Source organism: Typopeltis vanoorti, chromosome 13, assembly GCF_054136105.1.
Source record: "Typopeltis vanoorti isolate ZY-2024b chromosome 13, IOZ_Tvanoo_1.0, whole genome shotgun sequence".
NCBI lineage: Eukaryota > Metazoa > Arthropoda > Arachnida > Uropygi > Thelyphonidae > Typopeltis > Typopeltis vanoorti.
In genome coordinates, this window is record NC_143561.1 from 87,458,322 (window position 1) to 87,476,990 (window position 18,669).

At 34.5% G+C, this 18,669-nt stretch overlaps 1 protein-coding gene across 1 annotated transcript in view; it reads left to right on the forward strand.

The window, feature by feature from the left end:
• LOC150100340 (arrestin domain-containing protein 3-like) overlaps positions 1-18,669 on the forward strand; it is a 239,247-nt gene that overhangs the window by 128,374 nt on the left and 92,204 nt on the right. Inside the window, exon 4 of the mRNA XM_090402376.1 lies at positions 963-1,065. Within this exon, the coding sequence (XP_090258502.1) occupies positions 963-1,065 (103 nt within the window). The remainder of the gene's footprint in view (positions 1-962; positions 1,066-18,669) is intronic.

Genomic DNA, 18,669 nt, shown 5'->3' on the forward strand with positions numbered 1-18,669 from the left:
ATTCAGTGTTTGGAATGGTTACAAAAAAGTTTTTCGTCAAACCATCTGAATTTTTATTTATTTAGTTTTTCTTTTAATAAGACTATTTGCATGGACATTAAGGTGCAGAATGCATCAAACTTATATATTAACACTGACCTGCCGGAATGAAAATTTTAAATTAGAGTCTTAGGACATGCATGTCTCTGGAGTTCAGGTTTGTATTCTATCGAAGCATTTTTATTGGCAGAATAGAGCTTCCGTAGCTCAGTCGGTATAGACGAAGCTCTTTGGTTGGAAAGACCTGGGTTCAATTCCCATTCATGACACGAGGCCCCCTTTATCTGGTCTTTTTTGATAAGGTGCCATATTTACTCATATGGAAGTAGAGGATTTTTTCACCCCAGAATCTCAGGTTTTTTGTCCCTCAGAACAGGCAAACCGGCCCCATGAAGATGCATGTATCTACAGTCATAGAATACATACCTTATCCCTTATTAGGAGGGCTCAGCCTGTCCTGAGGGATGGGAGAGGAAGGGGGGGGGTGACCTCATACGAAATAAATAAAAATTGACAGAATGATTCACATTGAGAATACTAATTTTGTACTAGCTGGATAGAATTTAATGAAAGTTAATAGTAGTTAGGATCTCTAAAATTTGTCATTTCAAATTTGTAATAGTAGTAGCAAAGTTAGGGGGATAAAATGGTTTAGAGTGCACAATTTAAAACAAGTTGAAGTTTCATAAATCATTCTCTAAATCTTTTGTTTTTTTACAGATATATTGCTCACTATGATTCATTTCTTACTTGTGATGTATTCTGTACTCGCATCCTTGTGAGTACAGAATACATCTGTTTTTGACTTTCTGTAATTTTTTAGCTTTTGTACATCAGAAAGAAGTGTGTGGGGGGGGGGAAGCTGTGTGCAGGAAAACACTAAGTGAGAACATTTTAACATTGTTTTACTGTTTCTCTTACAGATGCCTGTGGAGAATAGCGTTGAAAAAACATTGTGCTGTTGGTGTTGCACTTCCGGTCCCATTTCTCTGTATGCTCGAACAGACAGAAAAGGATATTGTCCAGGTATACAATGTAACTAATTAGTAAGAAAAATTTACTTGAGACAGCAATAGCGGAAATTCATGAGTGACTTTATTAAATAGATTTTTGTTAGATAAAATAACATTTTTTCCGTTTGCTCTTTGGAGAAGGAAGCCTTTGTTAATTGGAAAAAAAAGTTATTTATTTTTAATTCACGTCCAAAATTCACAAAAAATTTGTTTTCTGAAAGTTATAATTATTGAAAATACTCGTTCATTTTTGATTATTTTCACTTATTAAAGCCACTTGTATATATGTAGTTTGCTTATATGAATTGAATATAGTAGTAAAGTTTTGGGAATAAACATGAATTACATTCTAACTAATAGCTTTAGAAAATCTAAAGAAAAGAAAATTTAAAGGTAGGATTAATAAATCTGGCATTATTTTTATTATACAGCATTATGTCTAGAACTGGTTTGAAAGCACATTTGCTTAAATTCTTTGAAATAATATAGTAGTAGCAAATTTTAGAAACTAGTATGAAAGTGGCAATCTTAGGTCACTTTGTTAAGAAGTTTTAGTACAGATATACATTTCAGCAAATGTTCATAATAACGTGTGTAGCTGCATTGTTGCACATTTAAAATTTGTTTGTGTTGTTCATTAATGAAGTATTTCTTTATATCCTACTAGCAGTACTGTTTGTGACCATATTTATTACAAGTAATTACTTATTTTTATTGCATTCTGAAAATAGCCACATAATGCATTAAAAATTCTTGAGCAATGGTGGCCAGTAAAATTTTACGTGTGAGTGCTGCCTTTACAAAATAAAAAAAATAAATAATTATTTTTTTCCTAATCAGTAACCAATTTATTAATAAATAAAAATAATTATTTTTTCCTAATCAGTAACCAATTTATTAATAAATTGGTTACTGATTAGGAAAAAAATAATTTTTTATTTTTTATTTTGTATAGGCAGCATGTATGGTATGTATGACATACCTTACATTACTAATCATTGAAACCTTTAAATGGTGTAAAAAGAGATAAAAACATAAATGTCATAATAGAAATGGTGATTTAAGCATTGTAAAGCTATGATTCAACTGAGACAACTGGAAGCAAACAATAAATCTTGAAGTATTAGAAAAGCCACAAACTAAATAGCATAATCAGTGTTTTTCAGTCCATGTTCTACAGAATACTTGTTCTGTATCACCACAATCCTGATGTGTACCATCAGGGGATGTTCAGGATACCATGGTAGCACTATATGAAAGTTTGTTGTTACTGACTTCCTGTCAATTGCAAGAACTCGGCATTGTCAAATGTTATAATTCAGTCTTCTAAGGCACTTACAACAGCATCGATCCACCTAGATCTTGGGCTTTGTCTTTTTATCTGCTTTGCTTCCCATCAAAAACTTGTTTTGCCAATTTTCTCCCTTCCATCCTGTCTAAGTGACCATAACATTTGAGATTATTACATGTGGATCTGAGATTTGGACACTCATTCAGAAGAAATACAGAAAATAGAGCATTCAAAATGAAATGCTTAAGAAAAATAAATGAGACTCATTGGTCAGAACACAAAACAAATGAGCAATTCAAACACGAATTAAACTGTAGAGAAGATATCACAGCTATTATTCTTAAGTAGCAATCAAGATGGTTTGGACACCTCCAGAGAATGTCCTTTCAAATTACCAAATATAGTTTTGAATGGAATCATTGGAAGAAGAAGATTATCAAGAGGTAGATCAAAAAGAACTTGGCTACAGTCTTTAAAGGAAAGGTCACAATTATTGAGCTTCAGAAAGATGGTAGAAACAGCAAGAGATAGAACCAGATAACAACAATTTGTTCATATGGGACTCAACTCATCATTTGATGGATAAGAAAGAAGCCTTTGATCAGCTGTTTTACTTCTAGCTTAGCTTTCTGAATCGATAAGTTAAAATTGGTTTGAACTGTCTTTTATATAGCTGATTTAGTGTTACGACTAATTTCTCTCTTATTCTATTGTAAATTTATATGGAATAAGAGAGAGCTTTTCTTATTCTGTATTTTTCCACATTTAATTTGCCATGTTCACTAAAAATTTTTCCTAATAGTTGCAATAGTAACTTGTTCTCTGGTTCTTTAATGAAGATCCAGCTATTGTTTTCAATGTTCTGCCTATTTTCATAGTCCTTGTCTTTTTGTTGTTGATAATCATTTGAGTTGAGGAATACCATTCTGGAATAATTGAGGAGTATGCCATCTGTGTAAAGTTTAAAGCTGAGTGTAACATCTCCAATTTTGATATTAGGTTCAATGCCACTTTTCTTCATAATGTGATCCATATAGATGATGAATAACAGTGTTGATATTGTGCACCTCTGCTTCACACCTGAGTTTACATCAAACCATCTTCCTGTACCTCCTTTAATTCTGACTGCCGACTTACAACTTAAATATAGATTATGTATTGTTTGATTTCCATAATTAGATATAATATATAGATAATAAATCTAATATATAGATTAATAAAATCTAATTTATAAATATAATAAATAGATATAATATAATACATATATAGATAAAGATTAGATATAATATACATAATATAGATTATGTATTGTCTGCTTTCCACCCTATAATTGTAGTGTTTTGAACAGCTTTTCTTTTGGTCTTTTCCATATGTACAAAACATAAATACAGAGCTTGCTGATATTCCCAATTTTTTAATTGTTTATCTTAAAGTGAAAAATCTGATCTTGATGATCCCTATTTGTTCTGAACCCAGCTTGCTTTTCTCTAGGTTGCTCTTCCACAATTTATCTTAGCATCTTCTGAAGTATGCTTGCATAAATCTTACCTGCAACATTCATTCATTAGGAAGATTCCTCTGTAATTCTCACGTTATTTTATTTCCTTTTTTTTTATATACATGTACTATGAAAGCTGTATGCCAATTATCTGGAATTTGACCTTCTGATTAAGCTTTCTGAATTATGCAGTGCAGTCATTCTGAACTTTTATGCTTCTATATTTGATTTGAGCATTTCTGGTTAAAATCATCTGCTCTAGTTACTTTTCCATATTTCAGGTTTTTGATGGCTTTTTTCCCTACCTCAAATATTGATATGTACTCCCAATCTCATTCCTCTTGAATGTTTTCTATCACTTCTCGTTTCATTGAAGTCTTTCAAAGCACTTGCTCCAGACATGTAGAATATCATCAGTTTTCATGTCACATTTATCATCTCTGATTCTTTTAGAGTTCAATTTTTAAATTCTTACAAATCTTCCCAAGGCTTTTGCTTAGCTACTTTTACACACTACATTATTCTGTAGTTATCAGAACACTTGCTATGAACTCAATATGCTTGCTTCTCTTCCTTAACTTCCTAGGTCCACCATGTAGTAATGATTGTTCTCATCTTGTAGTTGACTTTAGACAATGATGTTGTCTGCAAATAATAAATAAATCCTTAAATAAAATCTCTTAAATAAAAATATCCTTGAAATGTGAGAGTATAAATAAATAAAACACACATGTTACAATTTTTTTATTGTAAACCTATGTGCACCTTATTATAATAATAATGCGGGATGCGGGGTAAGTGATTGGGGAGAAAGAAAAAATTTCCGTGGTTTCCAGAAATTAAGGAACAAAGAGAAATTCTAACTCGGGGAGAAAAAGGAAAAAAAAAAAACACGAAAATCAGGTACATTGTGTAAAAGGTGACACCGAGTCTGGTTTATGATATACAAATGAGTGGTACTGTCGATAGCATATGCAAATGAGTCATGATATAAATTTAAGCAAGCATTTTGGGGAGGTTTTTCATTTTGCGTCTGGAGTGAGAACAAGACATTTTGTGATGGCAGAATTCATGATATGGCTGTAAGACATCCTTTAGCTGATTCTATTTAAGACACTGTCTTAAATTCCATTTACCTGAATTCAGGTTATAGCCATTGTAAGACTAAAGGCTGGCCAAAGTCAGGTGAAGGTAGCCAGATGGTTGCATGCTAGTTTTTCTATGGTTCACAGACTGTGGAACTAATTCAGACAGTCACAGCATCCTGGAGATGCAGTGAAAGAAGGCCACAGGCTACAACCACAGTGGGTGACTGATATTTCCAATATTTGATTGCCAAAAGAGGAGTGCTACCCCAAATTGGTTATGATCTGACCATATGTCAGCTACAAGATCATTGGTATCTACTTCCAATGTATTGTAGAAGGCTTCACGAACAGATGAGGTGGTCTTTATGGTTGTCTGTGCCCCCCCCCCCCCACACACACACCATAGGAGGGAATGTTTGAAATGACCCAGGCTCCACATCAACTGGACCTCAAGACCAGTGGGGGTTGGTATTGATTACAGATGAGTCCCAATTTGTTCTACAGTGCAATACCACACATGCTTTTGATATGTAGAGAACCAGTGACACATTATCATCCTTCTTTTCTCTCTTATAGGTATACCTATAGTGAAGGTAGCGTGATGGTTTGGGGTGGCATCTTGTTGGTTGGATACACCAATCTGTGTGTGTTTCTTAGCAGAACCATTCATGACTTAGTGAGGACATATCCATTTCAGATTCAAATAGATATGTCCTCGCTATCTCTTTGGTGCAGACCAAAGACATAAGGATGACCTAATGGAGATGGCTGGAAAATGCTGGTATCAGAAAGTCTTCAAAAGAGAAAGATGGAGATGATGTGTGTGTGTGTGTGGGGGGGGGGGGAGCAGAGGCTATAACAAAGAGGTTATGAGCTGATTTTTACAAATATATGTATACTTGGGGTTTTTGGCTTGAGCTTCTTGAAATATGTAAAATTTGTATTTCTTTGTATACTTAATAAAGAGCCAAAACTGTGATAGTAGTTGAGGGTTTTGTGTTGAATGAGGTTTTGTTTCCAGCAAGTATTATTTCAGTAATTCATTTAGAGCATGTGTGAGCTGAAAGAGAACAACACATTTAGACTGTGGAGGTGGGGTGGGGTGAGGTTTAGACATCTCAGATTGTCAGTTTACTGTTGGAGTGCTAAAGGATGTAAGGCTGAGATTGGCAGGGTAAAGGCTGATCTGCAGAAAAGAAATAACATTGATAAGGTTATGGTTGGAATTGCAAAGAGAAAAATTAACATCTGCAGTATATTAGGAGGTGGAGGTGATTAAAAAAAGTTCAAGGTGTTAGGAGAATTATGAGAATTATTTACTCTTTAGATTAGTCGGTGAGCAATTTTCAGTTATTACAGACAGCAAAAGAATATCTACTTCTAGATCTTCTAATGCAATAATTAAAGCAGTCCAGATTCAGGGAGTTCCTGGAGAATATATGGATCCTGGTGAATAAATGATAAACATTAAGGCCTCCAGGAAATATACTACACTACAACAGCAACAATCCAACTTCACATGAGTAGCAATAAAATATCAATTGAAAAAAGGTGTCTGACCAGGAGACTCTCTATCGCCCAAAATCTTTACAGCAGTCCTTCAAGAAATATTTAATAATATAAGCTGGAAAAACCTTGGTATAAAAATTAATAACAGAAACTTAACACACCTAAGATATGCAGGTGATATAATTTTTGCAAACACTCTAGAAGACCTTAATATAATGATAGAAGACCTATATCATGAAATTAGAAAAGTTGGCCTAAAAATAAACACAGAAAAAACTAAAATCATGTTTAATCCTTTTGTAACACCAAAAGACATCTTGGAAAGAGTCTCTTCATATACATATTTAGGTTACCTCATTGATCTAAACTGTGGACTTCAAAAGGAAATGAATAGAAGAGTCCAACTTACCTGAAGTGCATTCAGAAAATTGAAAAACATTTTTCAAAACAATGATGTCCCATTCTGTTTTAAAAGGAAGACATTTAAACTGGAAGACATATACTTCCAGTCAAAACATATGGTTGTGAAACTTGGTCTCTAACAGAAGCACTGACAATTAAACTAGCATCAACTCATAGAAAATGGAGAGGCTGATGTTAGGCATCACATTAAAAGATAAGAAGTGAAACACCTTGATAAAGAAACCAGACTCATCTGGTTTCTTATCCAAGACATCTTCTGGATAGACGTCCAGCCCAGAAGATGAGTGATGGACCACATACTAACCAACTGGATTCCAAAAGAAGGGAAACAAGGCCGAGGACATCATAAAAAAAAGGTGGAGTGATGAATTGTCAAATTTTGCTGGAAAAAATTGGTCAACGATTGCCAAGAACAGAGAAAGGTGGAAAGAAGTGGAGGAGGCCTTCATCCAGCAGTGGACAGAAAATGGCTGAAAAGAAGAAGAAAGATCTTTTGAGTTAGAGGACAGAAGCCAACTTAAATGATAAACATTAAGGCCTCTAAGGAAGATGATTAGTGGTAGTTACTTTAGGAAATGAAATCAACAATTTGAAGAATGAAAATATTCAGCCAAATAGAAGATTCAAGAGTTAGTAATTGTTGATGTAGATGTCAAATATGACAAATGCATGTATTCTATCCTTCAAATAGTTCATAGATTGCCTACAGTTGACAGTAGTTCATATTATTTAGAAGTATGCACTGCTTGGAAAGACATTCACTGGGGATCTGCCACACTCATCTATTAGCTTGATCGAGAGTATAGTGTGATTTGTTGCTCCATAACACAGCTTTCTAACCTTCCACTTTGGTTTCTGTGGTTAGCATTTTCAATTTCATGTTGTGCAAGGCCTGATTTGTGAGGTTTGATGAGGTGGATCTGATTTTGATGTTCAAAGATATGTTTATTCATAGATCTTCCTGTTTGTCCATAGTAAGCTAAGTTGCCTGAACATGCTACTTGGTATATGCCAGGTAGCATCATTGGTGAGAGTTTGTCTTTTGGAGAAGGTAGCAAGTTGTGAATTTGGTTGATGGGTTTGTAGGTAGCAATCAGTTGATATTTTCTCATAATTTTTGCCACACGTTCAGAGATGCCTTTAATATACGGTATAGGAGTCCTGTGAGCTTCTTCTCTGGGTTGATTTGTAGGAGATCCCAAAAAAATAATTAACGACTCCTACAAATCAACCCAGACAAGAAGCCCATTGTCCATTTCCCCATTTTGAAGTTTGTCCACATAACTCTATTTGAAACTGCCTTCCAATCAAGAGGTTTATATTTGTGTTTGGGGTTGAATGGTATTTCTACTCCTTCCTTTTCTCGATTGCTATTTTTGAATAATGCTTGAATAAAATATCCTGTACTTGTTATTTAATAATATCTCACTTGTTTTTATATTTGCCTCAGTAATGCCAATTATGTCCACGGGGTACTTTTCCATTTTTTCTGCAAGTTCAATTTCCCTTATATTGATGGTTCCTATCTTCAGGTTTTCTGATGTTAGGTTTGTTCTTTTAGATGTTGAGTTGAGTTTGTTCCAGTGGCTGACTAGTGCAACAGTTCCACTGTATACACTAGTCAGCTTACAGCTAGTTCCCTGATAGAAACTGTGTGTGTGTGGGGGGGGCTTGTTAAAACCAGGTGATGCCCCAGCCAGCATGGAATCATATGTTGTACTATCATATACTGTATATTTGTCGTTTATACCAGTGTACAACTGGGTCGGTTAAGTCCCAAGTTGCCAACCTCATTTGTTCAGTACCCACTGGATACTTAATAATGGGGGGGGGGGGGGCACCATGTGAAAGTGAGGATTGAATATTAGGTCAAAAGCCCCAGTTGATTCTCTACATTCCGTAAAGGTGATGTAGAGGTCTCCTCATAGTTATTTGGCTTTGACCCTTAAGTGATTCTCTTACAAAATTTATATCAGAAAATAAATTTTAAAAAAAAATACATTCGCTAAATTACTTCTAATTTTTCCTCTTCAAAATCACAGAATTTTATAAGACAACATGCAAAATCAGTTAAATCCTTTAAGCTTAATAAGCTTTGTTTCTTCTCTAAACTGTGGGTCATTGAAATCTAATTAGATAACTCATAGCTGTTTTTCTTTCAGATTAAAAAAAAAAAAAAAAAAGTGCATATCATATCCAAAACAATTCTCATTATGCTGCAAGTAAAAGAAAGAATGAATTTCAAAGAATAACTTGCTGAATGCAGATGATTGATGCAGAGGAGATTGTTCAACTAATGAGTAGCCATTTTGCTAAAAGCTATTTACTTGGTATATGCAACATTGAACTCACTACTACCTCTTCGTGTATGAAGAAACCCATATGTATGAGGAGGAAGTACTAGAGCTGTTGCACAAACTGAATAAGAATTCTGCAATAGGAGCTGAAGTGGCTATTCCTTTGACCAGGCTATATAATTGAGTCTTAGAACAAGGAAGATTCCTCAGTGGTAGAAAGAATGTATGGTAATCCCATTCCACAAGGATAGTGTAAAGGCTGATGAATCCAACTATTGACCAATCAGCATCTCATGAGTGGTGGTGAAAATTTTGGAAAAGTTTAGAACTTGCGTATTCAGAAATGGGTTGGCAGAGAAGCTCTACTTTGCAATGAACAGCATGAGTTTATTAAGGGAAGGTCGTATTTTAGCAACTTGCTCACATTTCTATAATGTTACCACTGAGTTAAATAGGGAGGATACACCATGATACTTTTATATTTTGCTAAGACTTTTGACAGATTACCGCATGGAAGAATGTTGCATAAATTCAAGAATATGGGATTGGATTATAAACTATTAGCATGGATAAGAGGACGGCTGACTGACAGATATCAAAAAGTCATATATGGTGGTGGTGGTGTGTGTGTGTGGGGGGGTGAATCTGCAAGTTTCAAGGTAACCAGTGGTGCACCTCATGGATCAGTAATTGATTCATTGTTATTCAATCTGTACCTTAATTACAGTGAGAAGGATTTGACATGTGGCACACAGCTAACAGCTATTTGCTGATGGTAGATAGTATACTCTACCTGTCATCGGGAGCACTGCTGATATTCAGTGCAGTACTTGCAGAATGATTTGAATAGACTGGAATTGTGAGCATGTAAAAATGGCTGTTAGTTCATTGTTAGTAAATCTATAATCATTCACTTTGCTATGATTAGATATCTAATATCATATTATATTGGTGGGATTATGCCAGAAGAAACTGTGATCAGGCTAGGGATCTTGGAGTTTTAGTAGAAAGGAAGTTGAAGTTCAAAGGCAATATAGCAAAAATTGCAAATACAACTCAGAAATTAATTGCAATCCTGAAATGAACCTTGACATGTAAAGATAAGGAAGTAATTTTTCCTCTTTACCAGGCCTTGATAAGACTTCACTTGGACTATTGCACACAGCTCTGGTCTCCTGGTTTCCATGGTGATTCTGATATAGTGGAGAAAGTGCATAGGAGAGTGTCAAACATGATATCAGGATTGTGAAATACTGATTATGAAGACGGATTGAAAATTTGTAAGCTGCAAACACTAACAAACAGGAAAAAGAGGGGTGATATGATTGAGACTTACTAACTTTGGAAAGGGTTATACAGAATTTGAGTAGATTGAGTTTTCATTTTATGGAGGGTGAAGAAAGGACTCGAGAGCATCCTAGGAAGTTGAGAATGAATGCTGTGTGTGATTGGATGTAGTGTGTGCAAGTAGCGTTAAATGAATTCAAGAATAGGTATGACAGCTGGAAGGAATAGTATGGCCTCCCTCGATGAATTTGACTTCCTGGAGGTCTCTTAATAACAATAATAATATCTTGAATATACTGTTTCTTAAAACAAATCTGAAAAAACACCTTAACTCAACATCACCAGAGTTAAAGATCGGTACTATCGATGTAAGAAGCCTGAATGGTAAAAAAATGGAGCTAGCTGAGGAATTACATAAGTACCAGATCGACATAATAGGGGTGACTGAAACAAAAAAGACAAAAACTGGTGAGATCTTTCTGAGCAATAAATACAAAATGTTATATTCAGGCAATGACAATCAAGGAAAAGAAGGAGTAGCTATAGTATTCAACACAAAATACGAGGCTCATCTTCTTGAATGGCAGGCAGTCTCAAGTAGAGTGATTTGGGCAAATATTAGAATGGGGAACTGAACAATGAGCCTTACCTGTGCCTATGGTCCCACAGAAGGTTCTACTAAGGTAGAAGTGGAGGAATTTTTTGAGGCTATAGAGAAAGCTACTGACACAATAAAAAAAGGAAAAGTTGGTCCTTGTTGGGGATCTAAATAGCAGAGTAGGAAATGATTGTCAGACATACAAAAATATTTTGGGAAAATTTGGAGAAAAGAGCAAAGCTAATAATAATGGCAAATATGTGCTGGATTTCTGCTCAGGACATGGACTGGTTATTACTAACACCATGTTCCAACATAAAAATGTGCACAAATTCACATGGAGAGAGGAGGCAAGGAATAAGAAAAGTCTCATTGACTATGTTATTGTTGATAGCGATGTTTTCTCCCTTGTGCAGGACACCAGAGTGTACAGAGGATTTGAAATTGGAAGTGATCACTATTTAGTCTTGAGCAGGATAAAATTGAATTTCATATTGAAAAGAATAACATTTAAGAAAGTTTTAAAGCGAATTAAAGTTGAGCAGCTCTCAGATGTGAACTGTAGTCTAAAATACACAAAGATTATTGAAGAAAAAATGAAAGAATTTGAGAACAGGAACCAAACTTTAGAGATTCATTGGCAAGCCTTGAAGAAAACCTTGATTGATTCATCCAGAGAGGCATGTGGTGAGGTTGTCTGCAAGGGTAGAAAAATCAGAACTCTATGGTGGACACTGGAAGTTAAAGAGGCAGTGAAGGAAAAGAAGAAAGCATACCGAAAGTTCCTGGCAAATAAGTTAGCTCGTGCTCTTAGAGAATACAGAGAGAAATGTAAGAAAGCTAAACACTGCATAAAACTAGCTAAACAAAAGTCATGGGAGGACTTTGGCAAGAACATAGAAAATAAATATCAAGAAGGTGGCAAAATATTTTGGAGGTTGTTGAAGAAGCTTAGAAATGGAGGAAAGAGTATTGTAAAAGGAGTTAGAGATGATAAAGGTGACATGAAAATAGGAGAAAAGATATCCTTGACGTATGGAGTAATTACTTCAAGAAATTGCTAAATGAAACAAGCAGTGATGACAGCACAGTGGTAAAAAAACAATGACCAGGCATGCAGGCAGGAATACATATCCATACTTGAAGTAGAAAAAGCCATCAAAGGCTTGAAATCTGGAAAAGAAGCAGGAGTAGATGATATTCGACCAGAAATGCTGAAGTATAGCGGTATAAAAGTCTTGCAGTGGCTGCACTGAAATCAGAAGGCCTGGACAGAGAGAAAAATTCCCGATGATTGGAGTAGAGCTCTCATAGTACCCATATATAAAAAAGGAAAATAAAACTGAATCTGAGAATTACAGCGGTATTTTCTTACTGAGTGTTCCTGGTAAGATATATACAAGTATACTTGAGAAACGGTTGAGAAGAATTGTAGAAGAAAAGCTTGGTGATGAACAAGCTGGATTTGTCCAAATAGAGGCTGTCAGGATCAGATCTTCACTTTACAACAAACAGTTGAGAAAGCATGGGAATATAACAAAGATCTATATTTAAGTTTTGTCGATCTGGAAAAGGCATATGACAAGGTGCCAAGAGAGAGAAGCTATTCAATATGCTACAGTTATATGGTGTCAATTGGACATTATATCAAGCAATACTTAGTCTTTATTTGAGTTGTAAGTCAGTAGTTAGAATTGAAGGAAGTACAGGAAGATGGTTTAATGTTAAATCTGGTGTGAGACAAGGATGTACATTATCTCCTCTGTTATTCATTATCTATATGGATCACATTATGAAGGAAAGTGGTATTAAACATGATATCAAAAATGGAGATGTTAATGTCAGCTCTTTGCTTTATGCGGACGATGTTATACTTATCAATAAATCCGCTACGAGTCTGAAAGATTCCTTGACTAAATTGAATAACTGTTGTTATAGTTATGATATGAAGGTCAGCAATAAAAAGACAAAGACGACAATGGAAATAGGCAGAATCGTTGAAAATGTCAACTGCAATGTGAACTGAGAATCCGTGGAACAAGTATAACATTTCACCTACTTAGGCACGATTTTTAGTGAAGATGGTAAATTAAATATGGAAATAGACAACAGAATCAATAAAGCTGGTATAGTAGGAAGTCAATTGAATAAATTCATATGGAATAAGAGAGAAATTAGTCGGAACAGTAAATTAGCTGTATACAAGACAGTGTTCAAACCAGTTTTAACTTATTGATCTGAGAGCTGGGTCAGAAGTAAAACACTTGACCAAAGACTAGAGACCACAGATATGAGAATCCTGAGAGAGATTAGAGGCATGAACAGATGGCATCAATGGCGATATCCTATTAAAAACGAGGATATTAGGAAAGAACTTGACATTGTCAGCATCCAGGAATGCTTTAGCAGAGCTAATCTCAGGTGGTATGGTCATTTAAACAGAATGGGCAAGGAAAGATTGGCAAAACAAGTGTTCTCTGCCAGGTTGGCAGGAAAACAACCCAGAGGAAGACCAAGATATAGGTGGATTTGTTGTTTTAAGGATACTTGCGACATAAGACTGAATGATATAATCACGTAATCACAAGAAAGATATTTATTTAACCAAATATTTCGGTCTGGAAATAGCAGACCATCGTCGGTGGTATTACAAGAACAGTTTAAAAAATATACAAGCTAGAATACTAACAATAGATCGTTGAAATTAGAACATGCCGCGTGATGTTATATCACTAAGTATGAAACGAAATATTTTGAAGTAGAAACATGATTGAATTTGCTATTAAAAAAAAAAAAAAAAAAAAAAAAAAAAAAAAAATTAATGAGTAATCTTGATTAGGCTTTCCCAGATTTTTGATATAGATATGCAGTCATTACGATTCAGGTTGGGATGATGGAGCAAGGCCTCCACGCTTTCCTTGAACAAACGTTCGAACCTATAACGGGATCTATGTAAGAGGCGCGTTTTGGACCAAAGGATGCTGTGGTCAGTTTCAATCCCGTGTTGAGCCAAACCAGACTTTTCAGGTTTATTGTGAAGAATGGATGATTGATGTTCTTGGATTCTTTTTTCAAGAGAACGTCCAGTCTGTCCAAAGTAAGAGAGATCACAGTTGCAAGGAATTTGATAAACTCCAGGAAGAGATAAAGTTGAGCGTTTGTCTTTAGGAGAAGGAAAATGAGAAGACAATTTGTTAATAGGAGAATACGTAGCTGTTAAATCATATTTCTTCAAAATTCTTGCGATAGGTTCTGAAATACCGGAGATATAAGGAATAGGTACTCGACGTATTGAATCTTTGTTGTTTTGTGGAGGATTATAAGATGTAAGAAGACGTTGAATACTTTTTTCAGAAAAGCCATTGAGTTTCATGTGTTGCTGAATAGTAGAAAGTTCTTTCTGTAGATAATCAAAAGTAGAACAATTAGTTTTGGCTCTTTTGATGAGACATTTTATAATTCCTGTTTTATGACATGGATGATGGGCTGATTCTTTCAGAATATAACGACCTGTGAATGTTGGTTTCCTGTATACTGTAGTTGTAAGAATATTTGAAGATGATCGGATGAGGAGAACGTCTAAAAAAGATAACTGGTTGTTTTCTTCTAATTCCATAGTAAACTTTATGCGATGATGTAAGGAATTAATACTGTTTAAAAAGGAAGATAAAGTGTTTTTACTGTGAGGCCAAATAGCAAATATGTCATCTATATATCTTACCCAAAAAGATGGTAGAGGGAAACTAGATGTGAAGAGGACTTTTTCTAAATGTTCTAAATAAAAGTTGGCTAAAGCTGGAGAAAGAGGACTTCCCATGGCTGTTCCTTCTACTTGGCTATAAAATTTGTTTTGACATATGAAATAACCAGAATGTATAACGAAATCGAATAGTTTTATAATATCTTGAGGAAAGATGTCAGCAAGTAGTTTTAAAGTTTCCTTAAGAGGTACATTGGTGTATAAAGATTCTATATCAAAACTAACCATAAGATCTGTAGGTTGTAATGAGACATCTTTTAATTTTTCTAAGAAATCTGAGGAGTTTTTTAAAAAAGAACTCGAGTTGCCAATGTAAGATTTCAGTAATTTAGCTAGATATTTGGCTATACGGTAAGTAGGAGAATCAATGCAATCTACTATTGGACGAAGAGGATAGTCAATCTTATGGATTTTTGGAAGGCCATAAAATCTAGGAGGTCTTGCAAAATGAGTTTTAAGTCTTTCAATTGTGTCTTTATCCAAACTGATGACTTCATCAAGGAGAGAATTTAATTTCTTTAGTTGTCTGTTGGTTGGATTATAATCAATTTCTTGATATGTGGAGCGATCTCGAAGCAAAAGAGAAAGTTTTCTTCTGTAATTTGCTGAGTCCATAACTACTGTTGCTTTTCCCTTGTCAGCTTTAGTGATAATGAGGTGATTATTTTTTCTCAAGGACTGTAAAGATTTCATTTCAGAAGGAGATATGTTAGAAGGAGGAAGTTTAGCCTTAAGTAGAGAAGAAGCGACTTCTAAGCGAAGAGCATTAGCTTTATCGCTGGTTAGATGATTAAGATTCCTTTCAATGTTAACTAGGAAATCTAGATATGGTATTTTATTTGGAACAATAGAAAAAACATGTCCTTTTGAAAGGATGAGGGTTTCGCTTTTAGTCAAAGGACGTCCGGATATATTTACAATCCAATTATCTGGAGTTATGAATGGCTTGGATTGTTTAGACGAAAGAGCCTCATATTTACGGTTAAGATGTTGACTTAGTTTATTATAAGCACGTTGGGTAGAACGTTTAGCTACATTTAGAACTATGTGAGAAAGATGTGGATCCAAATTTGTGGATATATAGGTGCGTAAATCAGAAGTCTGATGACTGTGAATAGCAAGATCACGTTTAGCAGCTTTAAGTTGATTACGGATTAGAGATAAACTTGTGTTCCGGTAAATATTATGAGCTCCAGGAGATTTTATTGTTTCTTTAATCTTAGCGAAATTGGGAATAATCTTGTTGTCGCGGCACTTTTTTAAGAAATTAATCTTTGCTCGTAACCTACCTTGTATAACTGAAAGTTTTCCTAATTTACCAGTTATTTTGGTAGCATTTTCCCCGTGAAGGATAAGAATTTGTTGTTTTAAGGATACTTGCGACATAAGACTGAATGATATAATCACGTAATCACAAGAAAGATATTTATTTAACCAAATATTTCGGTCTGGAAATAGCAGACCATCGTCGGTGGTATTACAAGAACAGTTTAAAAAATATACAAGCTAGAATACTAACAATAGATCGTTGAAATTAGAACATGCCGCGTGATGTTATATCACTAAGTATGAAACGAAATATTTTGAAGTAGAAACAATATCAATATCTATATCAAAAATCTGGGAAAGCCTAATCAAGATTACTCATTAATTTTTTTTTTTTTTTTTTTTTTTTTTTTTTTAATAGCAAATTCAATCATGTTTCTACTTCAAAATATTTCGTTTCATACTTAGTGATATAACATCACGCGGCATGTTCTAATTTCAACGATCTATTGTTAGTATTCTAGCTTGTATATTTTTTAAACTGTTCTTGTAATACCACCGACGATGGTCTGCTATTTCCAGACCGAAATATTTGGTTAAATAAATATCTTTCTTGTGATTACGTGATTATATCATTCAGTCTTATGTCGCAAGTATCCTTAAAACAACAAATTCTTATCCTTCACGGGGAAAATGCTACCAAAATAACTGGTAAATTAGGAAAACTTTCAGTTATACAAGGTAGGTTACGAGCAAAGATTAATTTCTTAAAAAAGTGCCGCGACAACAAGATTATTCCCAATTTCGCTAAGATTAAAGAAACAATAAAATCTCCTGGAGCTCATAATATTTACCGGAACACAAGTTTATCTCTAATCCGTAATCAACTTAAAGCTGCTAAACGTGATCTTGCTATTCACAGTCATCAGACTTCTGATTTACGCACCTATATATCCACAAATTTGGATCCACATCTTTCTCACATAGTTCTAAATGTAGCTAAACGTTCTACTCAACGTGCTTATAATAAACTAAGTCAACATCTTAACCGTAAATATGAGGCTCTTTCGTCTAAACAATCCAAGCCATTCATAACTCCAGATAATTGGATTGTAAATATATCCGGACGTCCTTTGACTAAAAGCGAAACCCTCATCCTTTCAAAAGGACATGATTTTTCTATTGTTCCAAATAAAATACCATATCTAGATTTCCTAGTTAACATTGAAAGGAATCTTAATCATCTAACCAGCGATAAAGCTAATGCTCTTCGCTTAGAAGTCGCTTCTTCTCTACTTAAGGCTAAACTTCCTCCTTCTAACATATCTCCTTCTGAAATGAAATCTTTACAGTCCTTGAGAAAAAATAATCACCTCATTATCACTAAAGCTGACAAGGGAAAAGCAACAGTAGTTATGGACTCAGCAAATTACAGAAGAAAACTTTCTCTTTTGCTTCGAGATCGCTCCACATATCAAGAAATTGATTATAATCCAACCAACAGACAACTAAAGAAATTAAATTCTCTCCTTGATGAAGTCATCAGTTTGGATAAAGACACAATTGAAAGACTTAAAACTCATTTTGCAAGACCTCCTAGATTTTATGGCCTTCCAAAAATCCATAAGATTGACTATCCTCTTCGTCCAATAGTAGATTGCATTGATTCTCCTACTTACCGTATAGCCAAATATCTAGCTAAATTACTGAAATCTTACATTGGCAACTCGAGTTCTTTTTTAAAAAACTCCTCAGATTTCTTAGAAAAATTAAAAGATGTCTCATTACAACCTACAGATCTTATGGTTAGTTTTGATATAGAATCTTTATACACCAATGTACCTCTTAAGGAAACTTTAAAACTACTTGCTGACATCTTTCCTCAAGATATTATAAAACTATTCGATTTCGTTATACATTCTGGTTATTTCATATGTCAAAACAAATTTTATAGCCAAGTAGAAGGAACAGCCATGGGAAGTCCTCTTTCTCCAGCTTTAGCCAACTTTTATTTAGAACATTTAGAAAAAGTCCTCTTCACATCTAGTTTCCCTCTACCATCTTTTTGGGTAAGATATATAGATGACATATTTGCTATTTGGCCTCACAGTAAAAACACTTTATCTTCCTTTTTAAACAGTATTAATTCCTTACATCATCGCATAAAGTTTACTATGGAATTAGAAGAAAACAACCAGTTATCTTTTTTAGACGTTCTCCTCATCCGATCATCTTCAAATATTCTTACAACTACAGTATACAGGAAACCAACATTCACAGGTCGTTATATTCTGAAAGAATCAGCCCATCATCCATGTCATAAAACAGGAATTATAAAATGTCTCATCAAAAGAGCCAAAACTAATTGTTCTACTTTTGATTATCTACAGAAAGAACTTTCTACTATTCAGCAACACATGAAACTCAATGGCTTTTCTGAAAAAAGTATTCAACGTCTTCTTACATCTTATAATCCTCCACAAAACAACAAAGATTCAATACGTCGAGTACCTATTCCTTATATCTCCGGTATTTCAGAACCTATCGCAAGAATTTTGAAGAAATATGATTTAACAGCTACGTATTCTCCTATTAACAAA